We start from the raw sequence: 14107 nt of genomic DNA, 5'->3' as shown, positions 1-14107 counted from the left end.
TTCATTCCTTTTGTTTTGCTGGACATGAATGGTGCATTCGAGAGTGGCCAAATGTTGTGTAACCTGTAATGTATATTGTGATAATAATGACATCAGCTCCAATGTTCTGGCTTGTTTGGGTGTTTAGTTTGTTTCCTTTACTCTTCATGCTCTCCAATTGCTTCATACAATTAGTATGAAGTTTCCAAGATCAAGTTATCACAAGAATTCTACTGAACGACTTGACCAACAAGCCTTTGCTAAATCTAGTACTGTCTGACGCCATGACGTCAGACAATAAGGATCTACATGCAAGAAATTCAATGTTGACCAGTTGAATGTATTGATTTTCTTCTAGTAAATTTAGAGAGCAGATTAGACTATAAACAAATGTTCATATAATATTATAAACATATAGTATATAGAATAGTATATAGAACAACTCTTAGCCGATATGACGGTCTACCTGTCTGTAAATGACACACACACACACACCCTCACACACACACACACAAAGGAATTGATGGCTATCATGTGCAAAACAGAATATTAATTACTGTTTGTCACAATAGACCTCTAAGTGACCTCTCAGTATCGCCGGGTATTGTTATCAATATACTTAAAATATAATAACCCCCAATAGATCATACGTACATGCTTATTACAAGTATCGCTGTACTTTATTGTTGGTATGGAGATGTGTCAATTAAATACTCGAAGACTATCTGCGGTTTATAAGGTACAAAGAAAATATGCTATTGTTGTCATGGCAACTGAAATCGAGATCAGTTTACTACATTACAGCACAACATGATGTGGATATGACAAATACTCGTATTCAACCATATTTTTATTGATATAAACCTGTAAAATATATATCTCAGATATACATGATTTTATACAATAACACATATATTATTAGTGTTAACTCAGTTTTTTTTTAACTCAAACGACGAATAAAGAGTACATTTTACAACAGACCTTACGACTAAGACCAACAAATTTACCTGATTGTAAAATCCTATAAAATAAATGATTTTATTAAAAATTATATGCATACATATATCGTTCTTCATTCTTTTTAAATTCACGTAAAAAAGATTTTAGTAATTTCCAAAATAACATTTTAATCTTGGTCATAATTAAGTTCTTATGTAAAACGGGGCCACGTAATATACCTCCATACTTAAGAAATTTACAGTCTATAAGGTTTAGCATTTTTGAAATATAAAAATGACACCATTATTTTGGAAAGAGTAATTTGGCACGACTTTTCTCGATATTTTACTCCATTTGCCGGAAATCTCCAATTCTTTCATTAATGGTTCTAGTCTGTCTTTATAATCCTGAACATGTTCTAGATATTCTTCTCTCATTACGATGACAACGTAACCACCTGGAAATAAAAAAACAAAGATGACAGTCACAATGGAACCACCTGGAAATATCATAAATCAAACGACGATGTCATCTCTTGGAATATGCCACAAACATTTTCAATCTCAAAATCACGTGTCGGGGATAACAGCAACGAACAAACAGCGCTAGCACTATTTTTACAATTTAAACCGAAAAAAAATATTTAAAACTTAATAATAGAGCGCCTTGATTTGGTTATTAAATGTAATAAGAAAGAACAACTCAACTGATTCTAAACCAGCAAAAAAGCATTTCACAAGGTTTTACTATAAATCATAAAGAGCAACTCACAATGTTTACTATGTAAGCCAATGAGACAAATATTCGTTTTCAAAGAGTTTAATTAATTGAGAGTTGCGAGTCGTACAGTTAATCGTATAGTGGCTTTTTTGGAAGAGCTGTGACGGTACATATTGTCGTTTTGTACATATTGTCGTCGGCGACAATATGTACCTACCCTCACTGCTATTATTGTCATCCATCGGAACATACTGTCGCCGGCGACAATAGGTACCGAGATCAGCCTTATTTTCCTCCTGCATAATGGACGACAAAATGTACAGTCAAGCACCAGCACATATTGTCGTCGGCGACAATATGTACAGTCAAGATCGGCATATATTGTCGTCGATATATTGTTTTTTCGAATATTTACTTGAGAAAGGAAAGAGAGATTGACAAACAGGCAGCATTATTCGATACTGTAGGGAGAAAACTTTTTGGTCAGAAAATTGTGTCCAGGATTGATGTACATCACTATAATTGGTCAAGATACCGTAATTCTTGAGATATCTGATAAATCGGCTTATTCTTTTTTCTTGTAATATATACGTGGAGATTGAATACATGTATTAGGTTTTGTTCAGTAGTAATGGTTATTTGGGAATTATTGCGTTATTCTTATATAAAATCATGTGCCGATATAACTGGTGTTGGGGTTGGCAATTTTAGATCACCTGAACTGGAAGTTCAATTGAGCTTTTCTGATCACATTTTGTATGACCGTCCCTCTGTCTGTAAACTTGCCACAAAGCATCCGTGGATAAAGGGGATTGAAGTTTGTTCAAATGAAGGGCCATGTCCTCTTTCAAGGGAAGTAGTTAAGAATTAGTGAAATTTAGTGACATCTTTTAAAATCTTCTCAAGAACCACTGTGTCAGAAAAGTTGAAACTTATGTAAAAGCTTCATTATGAAGTGTAGATTCAGTTTTATTCAGATCATGTCCCTGAAAGGTGAAAGTTTTTTTTATACAATATTTAGAAAAAAATTCTTTCAATTTTTTTTTCAAGAAGTACTGGGTCAGAAGAGATGATACTTATGTGAAAGCTTCGATTATATAGCGTACGTTCAATTTTGAGGTGCTGGCACGGAAAAGATCCCTCACTGCTCAATGACCCTGAGTGCCAAGTACGAGGGGTGATCAAAAAGTTCGCGAACTATCTCCATAGTTACAAAACCACAATTCAGATCAGAGTGAAATTTGGCACACATATAGTCATTCACATGTTCTATAAATAACAGATGTTAAATAATGGTTTGCTCCGTGTTTGTGACGTCACAATGTGAAAATGACGTCAATATGTAGGTCACTTGTGACAAAAAATGGTTGACTCAGTCGTACTCGAGGAACGAACGGCTGTAAAGTTTAACGTATATCTTGGAAATTCCTTTGCAGTAGAATGAGATAATTTGTACAAGGTTTATGAAGACAAAAGACTTACCAGAAGTTCAATCATTAATTAGAATGATTGTTTAAGTAAAGTCAGGGAGATGGTTAAAAATTATGATTGTTCTGTTGCCCAGCGAAAGCAAGCCGGGGAAAAGATGTGTCCTTAATTGAGCAATTTGTTAGGAAACGTCGTCAAGTTACAATTAGAAAAATGGTTGAATATCTTAACAATAACATAATTATTAAAACCCTAAAATATCGTTTACTTTAGACTTTAAGCATATGAGATATGATAAAAAGAAGGCGCCCATACTTTATCCACATTGGAAAAACGACGCTCCCGAGAAAGAGGACTTGGGTTGTGATGGGTCACCATACTAATTGTGGAAAGGCATATCCTCATCCACCCATCCTATTGCCGAGATTTCGCCATTTCTGACAGATGGACTGTTCTTGTTATAAAAAATAACTTGCATGGTAAGAAAAATAAGACTCGGAAAAATCTTTTAGCTTCTCTGAACAGACTGCTACGGAGCATGTCACGTGACTGCCTGGATGACGTGATTGGCGCATGGGCAGAACAATGGCAGATGTGCATTAAAATCGGAGAGGACTACTTTAAAAAATAATAAACACCGAAACCTCATTTTATTTTCTTTTAAGGAAGTAATTCAATTAGTTCGCGAACTTTTTGATCACCCCTCGTATAGGTCTAAATTTGTGGTGACGTGACGTGAAAAATTCTCGAGATGAACATTATAACAACAAACAAAAAAAATCAATTTTGTTCAAATCATGACTCCAGGGGAAGAGTGGGACCACAGTGGGTGATCAAAGTTCTACACAGGAATATATACAGAAAATCTTTAAAAATCTTCTCAAAAAACTAGTAACACACCTTTACATACAAATGACTTAAAATTTTTTTGCTTGTCAAAAAAAAAAAAAAAAAAAAAAAAAATCTGAACCGCCAGCACCCCCCCCCCCCCCCTCCGTTCTGGATCAACCACTGAGAACAGCAGTAGGCCCGTGATTAGTGATGTTTATATGGAAGAATCCTCAGGTAGCACAGATTCAAAGCAAACCTGGCCACAATGGGCGACATTAAGTTTTACATGTACAAATGAATATATGACAAAATTCTTTAAAAATTATCTTCTCAAAAACATCAAAGCAATGATTAATCATATTTAAATGGATTGATTGATTGATTATGATTGTCTAACGCCTAGTCGGCAATATTTCAGCCATATTTCGGCGATCAAATTATGTATAAATATGACAATATGTACAGTGAGGGTGAGGCACATAATGTCGCCAGCGACAATATGTACATCACTACATGTGTAACTTATCAGCCGGCGACATTATGTACCGATGGACGACAATATGTGCAGTGAGGGTTGGTACAAATTGTCGCCGACGACAATATGTACAAAACGACAATATGTACCGTCATAAGAGCGCTGTAGATCGTATTTTAAAATGTACAGTACATAATACTCATTAACATATGAAATAGACAAATCAGATTCAAGTGAACAAGTTATACCATAAATTTGGACAAAATCGTGGAATTTTATAAAATAAATTGTAATTGAAACATAAACTTAATTTAATAAGCTTTCAGTTCAACGTCCTAGTATTGCGCAAAAGTTAATATAATGTTAAGATAATTTTTAGCAATGTTCCGTTACTGTTCCTGTCTCGACTTCCCAAGATAGATAAACATCCTGGTAGCTTACATTGTCCTTAATCCGATTACCAGGTTTGTTTATTATTACGGAAAAGTCTTACACTTTCATATCCAATGTTTATTTTCTGATTAAAATAATTGTCTCAAACCCTATAGGTTTACACTATAAACCAAATTTCACCACTGATAAACCATAAAGAAAAACTCATCAGGTTTTAATTTAAACCAGTAATAGTAAGTCAAAAGAATTTACTATTAACCAGCAACTCACCAGTCGGACTTTGCTGTAAACCAGAAAGAACAACTCACCAGGTTTTACTATACGAATCATCTCGTATAGAGCATTGCATGGAATGTGGCCCTCTCCCATACCACCAGCAATCGCAGCGGCATCATAATTATCTAGAATTTAAAAAAAAAGTTATTTTAAGGAAGCTCTAAACACTGCTCACTGAAGAGTGCTAATTCCATGATACATTTATGCACTTAGAGTGATCTGCCCTTTGATGTAAAATGGAACAAATGGGAAATTTTCAGTAAATAATCCATTTGGAAATAGATTAAAATATTCTTAGCATTATATTAGATAAAGTAACTGGAAACGGTATTTGCAGGTAATTTCGTTATGTAAATAAACAACGGTGATTTCTGTTCACTATAATACTTCATTGTCTTTGAACATTTTTCCAGGAGAAATATGGCAGATGCAGCACCCTATGTTGAAAATAAACTAGATAAACTCAATAAATACACCTTTATATAATTTAATTTTTTTCAAAGTCAAATAAATCTCTTTTTCTCATTTTAGTGTTTAGAGCTTCCTTAAGATAGATACTAATTAATTTTTTACACCAAATTTAAGAATATTCAAAATAATCGTAAATATTCACATATACTTTTCATGATATGATATGAATACGTGTACCTGTTTGAATATTCAGCATTTTTTCACTCATGAAATCACAGATGAGATTGGAATATACATTTCTTTTCCTGGACGCCTCAATCATTCCCTCTGAAGGGTCTAAGCCGTCGATTGAGCGAAACCCCCTGTCCCAGAGCTACAAAGCAAGGATGTACTGTACTAATTAAAGAACAATACTTATACTCTTTATGAATATATTTAAACATCTTTTCTTTCAAAGATAATTCTTATATAATGAGATGTCTTGCACTGAAATCTCGAATATGTTACAAAAAAAAAAAAATGTTCAACACCTTCCCGATTCGAAGTTGTTAAATTTAATTTAAGACCATGCTTACTGTAGGAAGAATTAGTTAATTATGGTTGAAAAAAAATCAAAGTGTAACCTCTTGTCCAAGAAATCCAGTTCCACAAGCAATGTCTAAAATTCGAACACTTTCACGATGTTCCGAAATCAGGTCACAGAGACTCTCAGCAGCAAGCTTTGGTCCACGATATCGGTCTGGTCCCAGGTCCTGTAAACAATAAAAGGCATACAGGTTATTCTGTTCAAATATAATGTAAGTTTCGATCTGAGTTATGAGTGAGTTATTCTTCAAATTTTACATGAGTAAAATCAAATACTCAAGTTTTTATGTGGATACTACATTTTTTTGGATAAAAGGCTAAAGGTAACACTCTTCTGAATATAATTTAATTATGGGACCAAAAGCCCTTCCTTGAAGTTTTTATTAACACTTCGCAAACGTTTAAGAAATTAAATATATATTGATTTTTATAACCACTCCTTACAAAAAGATATGTTGCATTACAATTTATGAACTGTATTTTTTTTCTTATATATAAAATTCTTGAAAAAAAAATTTTCTAATGGCAGACTTTCGAAATTTATGCTAAAAGACAAATTACCACGTCATATTTATTAGAATTCGCCCACTCTGTGTAGTAATCGGCCACTTCTTTCATTGTGATCCCCTCTCTGTGGGCCCCATAATTCTGGGCGTACGCAGCTACATCCCTCTGGTTGCCCTCCTGCTGGAATTTCTTTGCCTTTTCCGCCGCCATTATCTGTTCTAACACATCGTATATCTTAGCAGAGCGTCTCAAAATGTCAGTTAGATTCTTGTAACTGAATCAATATGTTTGACACCATCCTTTCAATTATCACATTTCATTCAAACTTCGTCAACCTGCCATCTCTATACTGTACTCACCTTTTCGTATTTCCATACTAATTAATGATTTTTTACACATACACACATTAATAACACATATTGGTTATACAATAAATTCCAAAAAGACAGTCTACTTTTGAGCCCTCTGCGATTCTTTCAATGAACAGACCAAATATCTCTATGCATGATGCAGATACCACACTCCTGAAGAGAAATTCGAATTCTTTTGCTGATTGTGAGAATAAGATAAGGGGCTGGGGGTTTCCCACGCGGAGTTTGTTTTCCTCCCGATTTTGACTTCATTGATGTGCATTACAATGTTTCATAAAATCCGTATTTGTTTGTTGAATAAAACATTTCTCTGTTTAAACTGTAGCAAATTTGTTCCTTTAAAATATGAAAATAACACAGACCTCGAGGAAGTGAAATCTGAGAATTCTGTAAAACGGTTTGTATAATGTCCGTTTTCAAACATGATTTCAGGTGATATATGGTTCATAACTTTGTATTTATTTCAATAGGGGGAAAACAGATGACGTTCCTTCCTAAGAGTTACAGTGATATGGATTATTAAATAATCTAAAGCTGGATCACACAAAAATAGAAAATAATATAATTAAGAAATCAATTACAATGTAGTTAAGCGACCTCGACAATTCTACCTTTACAACATGTACAAAGACCAAAAGAATGTGCGAGCGTGTGTTGAACAAAGATTCCAGAAATAATTAAATTCATGAATAGAATTAGAAAGATTTTGTTCAGAAAAGCGTATTTATTTCATAAAAATTATCCGCTTCATCTAGAATGTCACTTTCATTTAAGCTGCAGGTTTGTAGCTCAATGGTCTGATTTAAAAAAAAAAAAGAAAATAGCGCTGAACAACCATTCAAATAACTGCAGCCAGTTTATGATCAGAATTTTTTTGACAAGCACAAAGAAAAAAAACAACAAACAAACAACAAAAAACAAAAACAAAACTATTTCAAAAGGAGTGGGGTTAGAACAAGTCCCTTTCCTTCACACACATATATATAAATGATATTTTACCAGGGGCCTGTATTTTCTAATGCGGGAGGAGGGGTCGATTACCTTAATATATATATTTAACAAGAGGCCCATAGGCCACATCGCTCACCTGAGCACACTGGCAAGGCAAAAGCACAAATCAGTTGAGTATTGAAAAGATTACGAGGGGGGGGGGGGGGGGGCTTGAATTTTAAACTACCTGATGATGCTTCCATGTCAATATATAATTTGTTTTAACAAATGGCTTTGTTGTACTTGAGAAGATTTTTAAAAAAAATTCCCATATATTCCTCTGTAAAAATATGATCCCCCATTGTGGCTCCTCCCTATCCCAGGGGTCATCATTTGAACAAACTTGAATCTACACTACCTGAGGATGCTTCCATATCAATATGACTAAACATAGCTTTTCTGTTCTTGAGAAGAATTTTTTTTCTATATGTTCCTATGTAAAACTTTCGATCCCCTTATTGGGTCCCACCCTACCCTCAGGGGTCATCATTTGAACAAAATTGAATTTTCACTACCTGAGGATGCTTCCATATCAAAATGACTAAACATGATTTTCAGTTCTTGAGAAGAAGGTATTTTCCTATATGTTCCTATGTAAAATTTTCGATCCCCCATTATGGCCCATCCCTATCCCCTGGGGTCATCATTTTAACAAACTTGAATCTACACTACCTGAGGATGCTTCCATATCAAAATGACTAATCATGGCTTTGCAGTTCTTCATCAGAACATATCTTCCTATATATTTCTATTTCAGACTTTTATCCTCCATTATGGCCCCACCCTACCCCAGTGGGTCATGATTTGAACAAACTTCTACCTGAGGACACTTCCACATAAATATGATCAATCAGGGCTTTGCTGTTCCTGAGAAGAAGATATTTAAAGATTTTTCCTATATATTTCTATGTAAAACTTTGATCCTCCATTGTGGCCCCGCCCTACCCCTGGGGGGTCATGATTTGAACAAACTTGAATCTTCACTACCTGAGGATGCTTTCGTATAAATATGACCAATTAGGGCTTTGCTGTTATTGAGAAGAAGATTTTTAAAGATTTTTCCTATATATTTCTATGTAAAACTTTGATCCTCCATTGTGGCCCCGCCCTACCCCCAGGGGTCATGATTTGGACAAATTTGAATCTACACTACCTGAGGATGCTGCCAAATAAATATGACCAATTAGGGCTTTGCTGTTATTGAGAAGAAGATTTTTAAAGATTTTTCCTATATATTTCTATGTAAAACTTTGATCCTCCATTGTGGCCCCGCCCTACCTCCGGGGGTCATGATTTGAACAAATTTGAATCTACACTACCTGAGGATGCTTCCATATAAATATGACTCATCATGGCTTTGCTGGTATTGAGAAGAAGATTTTTAAAGATTTTTCCTATATATTTCTATGTAAAACTTTGATCCTCCATTGTGGCCCCGCCCTACCTCCGGGGGTCATGATTTGAACAAACTTGAATCTACACTACCTGAGGATGCTTCCATATAAATATGACTCATCATGGCTTTGCTGTTCTTGAGAAGAAGATTTTTAAAGGTTTTTCCTATATATTTCTATGTAAAACTTTGATCCTCCACTGTGGCCCCGCCCTACCCCTGGGGGTCATGATTTGAACAAACTTGAATCTACACTACCTGAGGATGCTTCCACATGAGTTTCATCTTCCCTGGCTTTGTGGTTCTTGAGAAGAAGATTTTTAAAAGATGCTACTAATTTTTCACTATTTCTTCATTATCTCCCCTTGGAAGAGGGCATGGCCCTTCATTTGAACAAACTTGAATCCCCTTTACCCAAGGATACTTTGTGGCAAGTTTGGTTGAAATTGGCCCAGTGGTTCTTGAGAAGAAGTCGAAAATGTGAAAAGTTTACAGACGGACGGACGGACAGACAGACAGACAGACGGAAGGACAGACGGACTACAGACAAAATGTGATCAGAAAAGCTCACTTGAGCCTTCGGCTCAGGTGAGCTAAAAACTGTGAAAATTAATACCAGGGGGAATCCGGACTTATCCACTAACTTGGATCAAGAACATCAAAGGTATTAAATTTCATTTAATACTGAAACATTTACATTTAATGCAATTTTTTATCATCCTATTTTCTCAGTGATAATCTTCTGCTTTATGAAAAATTAAAATCTTATAGGTATTAGAGTCTTCCAACGTAATGAGTAAACTAGGCAATTCTTAGGTATAAAAGACTGCAAACCAGGCAGTTCCTTAGTAATTAAATAGTCTGCACAAGTAATGAGTAAACAAGGCAATTCCTTAGTAATAGAGTCTACCAACATAACGAGTAAACTAACGAGTAAACTAGGCAATTCCTTAGTAACGCCAACGTAACGAGTAAACTAGGCAATTCCTTATAGTAATAGAGTCTACCAACGTAACGAGTAAACTAGACAATTCCTTATAGTAATAGAGTCTACCAACGTAACGAGTAAACTAGGCAATTCCTTATATAGTAATAGAGTCTACGAACGTAACGAGTAAACTAGGCAATTCCTTAGTAATAGAGTCTGCACAAGTAATGAGTAAACTAGGTAATTCCTTATAGTAATAGAGTCTACCAACGTAACGAGTAAACTAGGCAATTCCTTAGTAATAGAGTCTGCACAAGTAATGAGTAAACTAGGCAATTCCTTAGTAATAGAGTCTGCACAAGTAATGAGTAAACCAGGACATATATTTGTGTTTTGTTTTGTAGAATGTAATTTGAGTATCAATATTAATTTTAAAAAATATTACATGTTAATTTCAAGTAAGACAAATCACATGCTTACCTTATCGTTGTGTCTTTTTTCTCTGAAGCATCTAGGATGATTAAATTGTCACTATATATACGCATACCCTGCCCTTTTCCTTGTCTTTTTTTATCACGTGATGAAAACATTGATCAATAAGATTATAAATCAGTGACATCGAGAAGTATATTAAACTGTAGGCAAAATATTTCTTAAACAATGGCTTAAGTTTGTTATTACAATTGTTCTAAATGTCAGTCCTATGTCATCTGATTTCGATCAGTTATGTAAAAATAACGCTTATATCCTTTTATTTGTATTTATTATTTTTTCTTTAAAATTGACAAATGATATAAATAAAGCGATGTATATTTATATATATTTATATATATATATATATATATATATATATATATATATATATATATATATATATATATATATATATATATATATATATATATATATATATATATATATATATATATATATATATATATATATATATATATATCTATCTATCTATCTATCTATCTATCTATCTATCTATATTGTAACGATGCATTGATGACAGAATTATATCACTAGAAAACACCTCACCTTACAACCACCAATGACAAAAATGAATGATTAAAAAGCAACATACAATTCAACCATTAATGAAAAAAAATATGTCATCAGATACCACCTAACCACAACCATTATTTAAAGCAATATGAGCTGCATTTCTGAGCATTTTATTTTGCTTTTAAAACGTGCTGTTGTGATAAATGTGTATGTTATTTAAACATTTATGATCAATTAGACTGAAATAAAGTTTTAATTCTTTCCAGAAGAAAGGTTTCTGTACAGTGGAATGTGTAGTATTATATAAGAAATCAATGTTGTACAGGACGACAATAATTTTGCTTTAATTAAAGTTTATAAATAGTTCTTCCATCGCAAATATAAACAACAGAAGTTTATAAACGTTCTTTCTTCTGTCATAGAAATACTAGTATAGTTAATAACAATATTGCAACAAAAATTCTCGACATCAAAGTTGCAGCTCATATTGCTTTAATGGTAGAGTTATATCCATAAAGCACTGTCATGCAAATACTATTGATAGAAAATCACCTCCAAAAAGCACCAAACCATACTCTATGAAAGAATAATATTATAATAAACACTTTATCATGCACCATTATATCACCAGAAAACACTACATCATGCCATATTATATCACCAGAAAACACTACATCATGCCATATTATATCACCAGAAAACACTACATCATGCCATATTATATCACCAGAAAACATTACATCATGCCATATTATATCACCAGGAAACACTACATCATGCCATATTATATCACCAGAAAACACTACATCATGCCATATTATATCACCAGAAAACACTACATCATGCCATATTATATCACCAGAAAACACTACATCATGCCATATTATATCACCAGAAAACACTATACCAGACAAAATAATATCATGAGAAAACACGTGACATGCAACATATCACATACCCCACACCAACAACGACAAATTAGCATTCAATGATAATTGCTTCACCGGTGGAGGAAATTATTTTGCATACACATTGCTGAAATATTTAGAGGGCAATGTATATTCATTTGAATTTTCAGTCTCATGCACTAACTGGGAGAATTATATTCTCCTGCCAAGAAATAGGACAGTTTTTAATTTATTTTTTAAAATTTTGTTCAAACATTTTCAGGCTTTTTTGAATGTTTTTTTTTCTTTTGCTTTTCAATTATTCTTTCCACCCGTATCCCCCCTTTCAAAAACTATAATACACTACGTGTCTGTTGGAGAAATAGAACTTATACATTTAAATTTTGATCTGCTACAAAGCGAACTTTTTCCTTCCAAATCAGGTATAAGTAAGGATAATAATACGTGTGTTTCATGCACATCCAAGGAATATTTTAAAATGCGTAGCATGTTGCAAAAAAAAGGGGAGGGGGTTATTCTGTACACATGTCCTTCTCATGAAATTAAAAATATGTACCATGTATATGTAATTTAGCATTGTTTACCCCAAAACTTAAATTGTCATAAACTTCCTTGATGAAAATCGGGAGAAAGTACTATCTAACGAATATAAAACGGACACAGACGACCAGCAGATCAATCAACAGATTATACATGTACGCGTATCAAATAAAATTGGTTGGTTGCCAAAATTTAGTCAACCGTAAGAAATTGTAATTAGCCATAACAAATGCTTTGTAATTTTCACCCCAAAACATATGTTGTAATTTTGTGAATGGCCTATGTACGTCATTTTGCAACCAAGGCCTTAACAGGATAAAGATTTTTTTCCTTTTTTTTCGTTTTATCAGATCTACATTACATTATCTTTTTAAAAAACAACAAAGCGTTAATTGTTTTCTTCCTTCATTGATTTAATCTTTTTTTCCGTTCTTTGTAGACAGTTTGCTTGCCACCATTGTCGTGACTTACAAGAGCACGATCTATACTGGTTAACAAGTATCAACTTTCAGTGCTAAAAATCTTATCTGACGTGAGCAAAATTAAAGTTAAACCATGCAGCGTCCTCAACATAACCTGACACCGGGACTTGATTTTTTCTATTTATTTCTTTTTAAACATGGACATATGTACACAGAAGTTGCTTAAAAATTTAAACGTACATGACGATCTGAATACAGATAAAGTTGCTGTCCTTAAAAAAAAGGACTGAAATTAAAACGTGGAAGAAATGTATGTGTTTCTAACAGATATCTATGAAAGTTTCTCAGCTGTATTAAAAAAATGTATAATAAAATATATTTCTTTTTATCTTGACACATGTAAATTGTTCACCATGGAATACGAATTCTAACTGCTAAACTAACTTACATGTAAAGGTGCAATATATAAATAACAATAGCAATGCCTTATAATATTAAATTTTGATCTAGGTATATATTGTGACGTAACCTTAATATTATACATTTATTGACTGGGTTCAACGGCAATGTGCGTTTTGTCGACCCCCTCGAACCAAACCGTTTGCCTGAGGCCGTTAGGTCGAAGGCAAAGTTAAGTTCTTGGGTCCGACAAAACACATTTTGCCCGATAACACAGTCAATGAATGTTTTGTTATACCTTTCATTAATATATATATACTTTTTGAAATATATGTATCTTGTCCTGGCTTCCATGCTGTGAATTACCTTTACCCGCACTGCGGTTAAACTCATCACTGTCGAACACCAACGGATGCCAATGAAATTTAGCTGATCCCGCCCACAGTGTGACGTAAGCGTTCCAATATCTCGCCGACAGGTCAATGTCTCACTCCACGGTCAAACATCTATTTCTTATGACCGCTTCTTAAAACATTGGAAATTTTAGACTTTTCTAGCATTGATTTAAATAGGAACCAATTTTTAAAGGTATAACAATAAGTGT

At 33.7% G+C, this 14107-nt stretch overlaps 1 protein-coding gene across 1 annotated transcript; it reads right to left on the bottom strand.

Annotated features, from left to right (window-relative positions):
- Window positions 1-914: 914 nt before the first annotated feature.
- LOC133187137 (methyltransferase-like protein 27) lies at window positions 915-7066 on the bottom strand. The gene is made up of 5 exons (XM_061322494.1): window positions 6599-7066; window positions 6076-6204; window positions 5690-5825; window positions 5074-5166; window positions 915-1375 (listed from the first exon to the last, which is right to left on the bottom strand). The coding sequence occupies exons 1-5, from the start codon at window positions 6752-6754 to the stop codon at window positions 1191-1193; spliced, it is 699 nt and encodes a 232-aa protein (XP_061178478.1). The 5' UTR covers window positions 6755-7066; the 3' UTR covers window positions 915-1190.
- Window positions 7067-14107: the final 7041 nt, after the last annotated feature.

Source organism: Saccostrea echinata, unplaced genomic scaffold (assembly GCF_033153115.1).
Source record: "Saccostrea echinata isolate AGI-Se365-2 ecotype Australia unplaced genomic scaffold, CSIRO_AGI_Sech_v1 ptg000014l, whole genome shotgun sequence".
In the NCBI taxonomy this organism is placed as follows: domain Eukaryota; kingdom Metazoa; phylum Mollusca; class Bivalvia; order Ostreida; family Ostreidae; genus Saccostrea; species Saccostrea echinata.
This window is presented reverse-complemented; position numbering and strand designations above follow the sequence as displayed.